Source organism: Balaenoptera acutorostrata, chromosome 14 (genome assembly GCF_949987535.1).
Source record: "Balaenoptera acutorostrata chromosome 14, mBalAcu1.1, whole genome shotgun sequence".
Classification (NCBI taxonomy): domain Eukaryota; kingdom Metazoa; phylum Chordata; class Mammalia; order Artiodactyla; family Balaenopteridae; genus Balaenoptera; species Balaenoptera acutorostrata.
The window spans coordinates 13827129-13837122 of NC_080077.1; the positions used below are offsets into that span (position 1 = coordinate 13827129).

The 9994-nt window shown below is 40.0% G+C and overlaps 1 protein-coding gene across 1 annotated transcript; it reads left to right on the top strand.

Annotated features, from left to right (window-relative positions):
- The first annotated feature begins 406 nt into the window (after positions 1–406).
- LOC102997903 (ribosomal L1 domain-containing protein 1-like) lies at positions 407–2197 on the top strand. Its single transcript, XM_028167457.2, is given in 3 exon segments — positions 407–1479; positions 1481–1828; positions 1831–2197. Coding segments are annotated over 3 exon segments (1449 nt in total). The 5' UTR covers positions 407–441; the 3' UTR covers positions 1894–2197.
- The last annotated feature ends 7797 nt before the right edge of the window (positions 2198–9994 follow it).

Consider the following 9994-nt stretch of genomic DNA (forward strand, 5'->3'; position numbering starts at 1 on the left):
TTTTTAAAGAATATTTTAAGCAAAGGAAACAAATCTAATCAACATAAGTAAAATGTAAACAGATGCAAATAAATGATTCTTCAATAGGTAGATAGATATAATACATATGAGGATATATTTATGTCTATAATCTACATCAATCAATCTATATCTGTATATAATTCATAGAACCTATTTGAAGAAAACTACAAAACTATTCTGAGGGTCACTAACTTAAGTATCTGGAGAGACACACAAGTATATTCAAACGCCAATTTATCACAATTAATATATAGATATAATGTAATTAAAATGGAATTTTCTTTTTTGATTTGTAATATTTGATGTGAATATGTAGAATATGGTAAAAGAAGCAACAAGAGGGACTCCCCTGGTCATTCAGCGGTTAAGACTCCACGCTTCCGGGGATCCGGATGCGCGTCTCCACGAGGTGAACGCGAAATGGAGGCCTCGGCTTCTACTCCACTGTCAACCTCAGCCGAAACTTCAGCTTCGACTCCAGCGACCCCGGTCGGCCTGGAGCAGCTGGACGAAGAGCAGATTAAAAAGGCAGTAGAAGCTCTGTTGGCACATTCCAGATCCAGGAAAAACGCAAATGGATTGCTTTTGAATGAGAATGAAAATTTCTTTTTAATGGTGGTATTATGGAAAATTCCAAGTAAAGAACTGAGGGTCAGATTGTCCTTGCCTCATGGTATTCAATCAGATTTAGCAGATATCTGTTTATTTACCAAAGATGAACCTAATTTAACTCCCGAACAGACAGAACGTTTTTATAAGAAGCTTTTGAACAAGCATGGAGTTAAAACCATTTCTCAGATTATCCCCCTCCGAACTTTAAAAAAGGAATATAAAGCCTATGAAGCTAAGCTCCGCCTCTTGGGTAGTTTCGACTTCTTCATTACAGATGCCAGAATCAGGCGGCTCTTACCCTCACACCTCGGGAGACATTTCTACAACAGAAAGAAAGTTCCAGTACCTGTAAACCTTCAGGCCAAGAATTCGTCCTGAGAGATCAGTGACTGTGTAGGGGGAACTGTCTTAAACATCTCTAAAAGTGGTTCTTGCAGTACCATCCGCATCGGTCACACTGGGATGCAAGTTCAGCACATCGTCGAAAACGTTGTTGCCGGCACAAAAAGGCTTTCACAGAAACTGCCGGAGAAGTGGGAGAGCGTGAAGCTCTTGTACGTGAGGACTGAGAGATCGGTTTCCCTGCCTGTCTTTTCTTCTTTTGTCAGCAGTCGTGGTGAAGCCAGGGGACTACGCACACAAAGTCAGAAGAAAAAGGTAGCAAAGAAAAGCCAAAAGAAGAAAGAACGTCTTAAAAGACAGCAGGAGAAGAAAGGAGACAAGAAGCTTATGAAACAGGCTGGAAAGGCTGCACCAGCCCCGACTACAGATGCACCGGCCCCCAAAACTGGTGGTGCTCCAGCCCAGGGCCCTGGACCCCAGAAGGAGACTGGTGGGGTGAGCGCCCCCCCCTAAAGCTCAAGACGAGTCTGAAGATGAAATCCCACTGCTGGTACCAGTGAAGGAAACTCCAGCTGCAAGAAGCGTAAAGACACAAAAAGATGCTGCAGGAAAGAAGTCTCCAATTAAGAGTCCTGGTCCCAACACACTTCATGGGAAGAAGAGAAAGGCCTCCCCAGCTTTGGAGACCCCAGCAGCTGCGGAGCCCAAGACCCCAGGTAAAGGCCCAGAGAAGAAGGCAAGAATCAAAGAAGAGATGGAGAAAGAAAGAACCTCTTCGCTGGGGAAAAAAGACCCAAGACAGACTCCTAAAAAGCCAGAGGCCAAGTTCTTCACTACTGCTAGTAAATCTGTGAAAAAAAACTCCCCGTACCCCCAAAACAGTGGCCCAAAAAACCCAAAGTACCCCAGTCAACCTAAAATCAGAAACTCAACCAGCAGGAAACTCATCAGAGCTATCTAAACAGCTTGTAAAAAATACCTGGGTCCTGACCCCTGTTGCAACCGCTGAGTGAGGCCTAGACTTAAATAGTTTTTAAAACCTCCACAAGTAATTCTGATACATGTTCATGGGTGTAAGAACCAGTAGTTTGAAGTAAATCCATTCATTTCATTGCTCTTCTTTGTATTTGCTAATGCAGTAGAGGGAAAATACAGTGCTTCTCTGTGGTTGTGTTTTTTATTATTAAAGTTAACATTTGTTTCTCAGTATAAAAAAAAAAAAAAGACTCCACACTTCCAAGGCAGAGGGTGCTGGTTTGATCCCTGGTCAGGGAACTAAGATCCCACATGCCACGTGGAGCGGCCAATCAGTGCTGAAACAGAAGGGAAAATTACAAACTATTTTACTGTCTAGAATTATCTATTAAATGCCACTGATATATCTATTTTTGTGTTTAGAATTTAATTATTGTAACTTTAAAGCATTCTTTTAGAACTCTTGTTTGTCAATCCCAACATTTCAAAACTATTTTATAAAATTCTGGTTTATAACAGTGAATAAATTCTGTTCTTAAGCAGCTACACTCGTTGTTCTTGTGTGATTCCTTCCTTGCAGACTTTAGTTAATATGACCTGGCATTTTCACAAGGCACGTGTTGATTATTTAATTTGTCTTATAGATAAGTATTGCATCTCGCGGGGACTGCTTAAAAATTCATGAAAACAAATTGGAAAGAACCACTTTTATGCAAATGAAATAGAACAAACGCATTTTATTTTTGTTTTAATTCTAGTACCTCGTAAATCCATATTAGCAATCCCTATTACTGGTCTGCTGAGGTGCCTGGCAACAATTGGATAAAGTTTGGTTTTTCTTAAGTTACTAACTTACGCAATTACTTTCCTATAGGTTTCCCTCTTGAGATTGCTTTGTCACTCGTTTTTTATGCCTACCTGTTTTCTTTCTACCTTTGTCTTGTTCGATGCCTTCATCCCTTCTCTTCCCTCTCATCCTCAATAGCTGTTTTTCCACCTCCACATTGGCCCCATCACGTTACTTGTGTAAAAACTCTTCAGTCATCTGCCTTTGTTTTCAGGACAAAAGTCAAGCAATAAGATTGGCCCCAAACTGTAATAGGCCAAACTTGTTCTGAAATCCTTTTTTTTCCTTAACTTTGTTAAAGATAAATTATTCATGACACTCATAAAGATGGTAAGGAAGGCATTATTTAATACAACAATGAAGGTATTGGAGTTGGGGAGAGAGACGGGGCTGAACTCCAAATACGAGGACAAGAAGGGGTTGATGGCCAAGCAGCAGGGTGGCGGGGTCAGTGGATGGAAAATTACTGAGGAAACTAAGTCTGTTACAGGGATTCTTGCTAAACAGACTCTACTGGAATCTTGCTGAAGGCAGGCCAGGGTGAGAAAATATTGAGGATGGAGATGAGAAATTGGATCAGATATGGAAGGTGATGATACACCAAGGGTGGGGGTCTTCACTAAACTGACTCAACAGAATTCTTGCTAAAACCTGGCTAACTGGGCCAAGGACAGAACTCAAGGTCAAGGACTAGTCAAGGAGAAAGTCATCGTCAATCATTTCTTTTTCACTCTGACACTAGTATTCTTTGCTGTAATTGCAACATAAAATTCCTTCATTGTATTCTGCCAGTTCGTACATGTTGTGGTTAAAACATATCATTCCCTCAGCCTGAATTTTTTTCCTACTTGGAAAAAGTTTATTCCTAGTTATCTTTTAAAACTCAGCTTAAATATCACCTTCTCTTAAAAGTCCTCTCTGACCCACAAGTCCAATTTGGAGGCTCCTTCTCTGCGTATCCCCTCATACATTCAACCAATATTTATTCAGTGTCTACTATGGATTATGTCAGGAGCTAGGCACTGAAGATATGGTGGAAAACAACATGAATGAAGATTGAAGCTTCATCGACTACACGCAACAGGTCTTCCTTTATTTCTTCCCCCGTTCCTGTAGTCTTTAGTTCTGTGAGAGAAAAGCTGTGTTTTATTCATCTTTGCATCTCTAGAACTAACTCAGAATGTGCTGTATACAAACACTATGAAGAGAGTAAAATAGTCATTAACAGGGCTGTACTTATTCTTCATAATTTCCGCCACAATCTTGAAGACAGCCTTATTTACCCCCAAGATAGCATTTGGAGTCACACATCTGGATTTTGTCATTTCCCATGTAGCTTCACTGTAGTATCAGATCACTGAGTACTAATTACATATTTTAACTGTGATGCAAATAAAGAAGACTTCGGGGTTCTTTTTCAGCTATTCACAAATTTTATTGTTGTGTAATGCAGATAGATGGAATGCCAGTAGAATAGCATTTTAAAAAATATCCTGGAAGAGTAGAGTGATGGACAGCCTAGATATCATCTGCATTGGTATTTGGTCTGTGTTTTAATTATTCATTTCCAAAAACGGAGGCAATGGCCAGACGGAACCACAGGATGATAGCAAAATCCCAGGAGCCTATGAAAACGTGGGTCTGCGAAAGACCCCTTTTTTATGGCCTCCTTAAGGGATAGGTGAACAGCTATGAGTTCCGCCAATTAGGCTGAGCTGGGAGTACCCTTCTCAATAGAGACGTGCCTGAGGCTGGGTAAAATGCCATGACCCTCCCGTGAGCTGCATCCCTTACGGTGGTGGCACTGCTACTGATGAAGGACAGCAACTCCCTGTGCATCTCAGACAGTTGGTCCCAAGGGGCTTCCCACGTAGCCTGAGGAGGAGGAAGTGGGGCACTGCTACCAGTTCCACAAGGTTCTCAGGCAAGGGACTGAGCATGTTGCAAGCCACATCCTTCAGTAATTTGGAAAAGGCTTTGAGGTCAGGTTTCGCCCTCCCCTGAAGGTACCGTTTCCATTTTACCAAAGAGGTATCAGTGACTGCTGAACTTCTGTCGTGAGGCATGTCTAACCCAGGGCATTTTAGGAACTTGGGTACAGAACAGTACCAGGTGGGGTCTGGTTAGGACCTTGGTTTCTAAAAGAGCCCAATAGGATGTCAAAAGTTGGCACTCCAGGAAAATATATTGTGCTGCTGCTGGGGGAAGGCATGTAGTCCAAAACCCCATAGGTAGTCACGTAAACTCATGTTTGGTCCAGAGACTCTGGGAGGCAGAGCAAGACATGGCCAAGAACTCAACTGGGAATGCGGAGCCAGGTGGGAAGTTTATCTCAGTCTCTGATTTTCTCCCATTTCCTTGACCCTACGTGTTGTTACCAAGAAAGTTTGTGAAGGATGTCCCTCTAAGGCCGCTTCATAACTGGCCACATCTTCCCTGGATGTCCTGGTTGATGTCCCCAGGATGGAGGTTTGCCCCCACTAGTGCCATATGTACAGGGTCTTTGGAGAAGCCCCTAGGCCTCCGGAGCAAAATGCCTGAGCCTTAGCATGTTGGTATGACTAAGCACTAAGCAACACCCGGGAAGCCTCCACAGGGGGTTTGCATTTATCAACGAGTTGGTGAACCTCCTCTGGGGTTTTAGGAGTTACTGGCACAAGTTATTCAGGACATTTATATTTTTCCATAATTTTTTTTAGCAGCACTGTGCCAGAACAATGTTCATGTTCATTGACCCATTGGGTCAGGGAACAAAGACCAGTAGCATCCAGTAAAGGCAGCAGCACAGAGACCACAGGCCTTTGCTGCCTTCCCTGTTTCATGCTGCCATTAGTTTCCTGTTGCAAAGATATTTCACTCAACAGGGTTAAAGAATTAAATGTAAGACCCGAAACTGTAAAACTCCTAGAAGAAAACAAGGGGGAAGCTCCTTGGTATTGATGTTGGTGACCTTGTTTTTTTGGATATGACACCAAAAGCACAAGAAACAAGAGCAAAAAAACCCAAGTGGGCCAATATCAAACTAAAAACCTGCACAGAAAAAGAAACAGTCAATAAAATGAAAAGGAAACCTATAGAATGAGAGAAAAGACTTGCAAACCACATATCTGATAAGGGGTTAATATACAAAATATATAAGGAACTTGTATGACTCAATAGCAAACAAAGCAAAACAACAACAAAAAACCAAAACCACAAATAATCTGATTAGAAAATGAGCAGAGGACCTGAATAGACATTTTTTTCCAAAGAAGACATACAAATGGACAACAGGTACATGAAAAGATGCTCAACATCATTAATCATCAGGTAAATAAAAACCAAAACCACAATGAGATTCACCTTATGCCTGTCAGAATAGTTATTATCAAAAAAGATAAAAGATAAGTGTTGGCGAGGATGTGGAGAAAAGAGAGCCCTTGTGCACTGTTGGTGGGAATATAAATTGGTGCAGCCGCTATGGAAAACATTACTCAATAAATTGAAAATAGAACTATGTTACGATATAGCAATCTCACACTGGGCGTATTTCTGAAAAAAATAAAATCACTATCTTGAAGAAATTTCTGCACTCTCCCATTCATTGCAGCATTATTCACAATAGCCAAGACATGTAAACAAGCTAAGTGTCCATCGATGGATGAATAGATAAAGAAAATGTGGTATAGATGCAACGGAATATTGTTCAGCCATAAAAAGAAAATTCTGCCATTTGTAACAACATGGATCAACCTTGAGAACATTATGCTAAGTGAAATAAGTCAGACAGAAAAATAAATACTGCGTGATCTCACTTATGTGTGGAATCTACAAAAAGCTGAACTCATAGAAATAGGTAGCAGAATAGTGGTTGCCAGGGGCCGGGAGCAGGATGCAGGATGTGTGTGTGTGTGTGTGTGTGTGTGTGTGTGTGTGTGTGTGTGTGTGTGTGTGTGTGTGTGTGCAATGGGGAAATGTTAATCAAAGGGCATAAACTTCCAGGTATAAGATGAATAAGTCCCGGGGATATAATGTACAGCATGGTGACTATAGTTAACAATACTATATTCTATACTTCAAAGTTGTTACGAGCGTAGGTTTAAAAAAAGGTAATTCTATGAGGTGATGGAGATGTTAACTAACCTTACTGTGGTAATCATTTTCATTTTGCAATATAGACAGGTATCAAATCATACCTCTGTATACCTTATACTTACACAATCTTATATGGCAGTTATATCTCAAGAAATTTGGGGAAAAAAAACCCAACTTCATATACTGAATTAAACTTGAATTTTTCACTTAATAAAAAATTCTGAACACCTTCCTCTTTCAATAAATATAGGATTAATTATTACTTTTAAGGTACATTGTACCCCACATGGTTTGGTATGAGAAAATACATATGAAGTACCCAGCACAGTGCCAGGCATAAAAGTCCTGGTTGCAATATATATTAATATATTTAAAATGTAGGTATTCTTAGGTATAAATCACCACAGAAACTATAATGCAAGTGGTCTTAGAAGGAGCAGTGAGGTCCCTGCACAAATTTGAGTTACACTAATAAAGGCAACACTCAATGGATGAGCTCAGATGTAGGCAAATATCACAAGAGAAAGATTGTCTTCCAGGGTAAAAGGAGGGAGAGATCACTAGGACTGCAGCCTAAGCAGTGGTATTGACCAGGCTAAAGATTCTGACAACAGAGGGGGGTGGCCAGTTTTGAAAGAGGAATACTGGAGGGGGTATGACCCAGGCACAAACCAGGGGAAAGTGTGCCTGCACACTGACGCCCATGTTTGGCTCTGTCCCCCCAGTGGTGATGGGTGAATTCCTGTCCCAGCAGGTTGACAATAGGAATGACAACCATCCAGTTCACACCCCTGGCTCTCTTCCCAGGCTTATCAAAAAAAAGTTACTGTAAAACTTATATTTAAAAAGTGCATTTGGAAATACATTGATAAACTTAAAAACTCTCTATGAAAACACAGTCTTAGGTTGGCAAGAGCTTAGCATATTCTGAGAAAAATCTGCACAAAAGGGAAATACCTTCTGACCTTCCTTTTTTCACAAGTATTGAGTGATGAATCTGGTGCAGGCATGTCTATAGGCCCTTAGTACACAACAGCAAACAAGTTCAGTGAAGGCTTTAGTATGAAGGATAATAATCCCAACAGAAGCCATACATAATAATAAACCAAAACAAAATCTCTCTAGAGCTGAACTAATAGTTTAATAGTCACCTACAACTTAAAAACTCATTGAATTTTAATTTTAGTACAGATGGATTAAAAAGCAAATTATCAACAGAAAAGCAATCTATCATAGTTTCTAAATGATCTTTCAAGTGGAAACATGGAGTGTGGTAATAGATACTGAATGAATTCCATTATGGTTCTGGTGTGGATAATTCTGCATTTTATCTCCCCAAAGAAAAAATTAAACAACCTCAATTAAGGCTAATTAATTAATTAATAACAAATTAAAAATTTAATATTAAGCAATTTGAGGGTTCTAATAAATGCAGATCTTATCTCCCATCTCACCAAATATTAGTTTAGCCAGAATAGAAAACTTCAGTATTTGATTCAAACTCATAAACAGATCTCAATGACTTTATTACAGATGTGTTTAACTAAATAATTTTACTGTCTTCAAAATCTATTTTGGGGACTTCCCTGGTGGCACAGTGGTTAAGAATCCACCTGCCAATGCAGGGGACATGGGTTCAAGCCCTGGTCCGTGAAGATCCCACATGCCACAAAGCAACTAAGCCCATGAGCCACAACTACTGAGCCTGCGCTCTAGAGCCTGCGAACCACAACTACTGAGCCCGAGCACCTACAGCCCGTGCTCCGCAACAAGAGAAGCCACCGCAATGAGAAGCCTGCACACCGCAGCAAAGAGTAGCCCCAGCTCGCCACAACTAGAGAAAGCCCGCGCACAACAACAAAGACCCAACACAGCCAAAAAATTAATTAATTAATTAATTAATTATTTTTTAAAAAAACCATTTTGGAAGACATTATGGGAGAATGTGGTGAGCAGGGGGGAGCAGAAAAAAAACCAATAGGTTAATTTGTCCTTCCTAGAATTTTGACAGATAAGACATATGAAATGATAAAACAAGTGAAAAAAATCAAAGTTTAAATCAAGCAGAAAGAATATTTTCAGAAGAATAATAAGTTGTTGCAACATTAGTAAAAAGAAATTTAAATTGTCTTTGGAAATAATGAGTAACCTATACAGCAGTTCATCAAAATTTGACAAAATTTGTTCAGAATTTAAATGCACTTCTTATATTAACTCAAGCATTATTCTTATTAGTTATATAAAGACTGTGTGACCCACATATAAACTCATATAAATGTGATGCTTTTAAGAGGTTTAAAAATAAATGTCATTAAATATTTTAACCAGGAAGCAAAAGTCCTGCAATCTTTGCTGTCATCTCCCATACACCCACTTTCTCTATTATCCCTTAAAGTATACCACTTGAAAGAGGATCTAATTAATTGAGTTCACCTTCCCCCAAAACTGTTTACATCCCTCTTTCAAGGTTGTGGCACTAAGGGGTAAGAGTTACTTCAATTATCACCTTGAGTCATCTATGATCAAATGCTTATAGAAGATAAGATTTTGGTCGACCATGTACTTGTTGCCATAGAACTTTTTAGTGAACATAAGAAGTATGGTGTTTTGTTGGTGGTTTCTAAGAAGAACCAATTTGGAGAAAGAAAATTTGTGTTCAGGATCAAGGTCTTAGTAAAAGGCCAGGACTTCTATGTCTGCCCTAAAAGAAATTCCTGTTTCGTAAAGCTGCAGGACGGATAATTCTGAAAGGCAAACACAGGGTCTAATCCTGCACTTGGCTGAAGAATAATGCAAAATGAATCCCCACTCTCATTGGGTCTCTTAAGTTAAAATTAGGGCATTGACTGTAAAAGGTTGGAATCCCACAAATTTGGGGTGATAAAATGCAAGCAGATTCTGATGAAACTGAGAAAATCAAATCCTAAATTCTGCCACGACTTTCTTTGCCAGTAGAAGCATCCCTTTCTCTCCTGCCTTACAACGTTAGTGTCCCCTTGGCTGTAGAAACCATAATGGTCTCCATGAGGTAGTTGTCTTGCAGGGAGTCCTGATTCCCCTCAAGACTCCCCTCCACCACAGCACAGGACTCAGAGTGAAGTTCACAACTGAAAGTCTCATTCT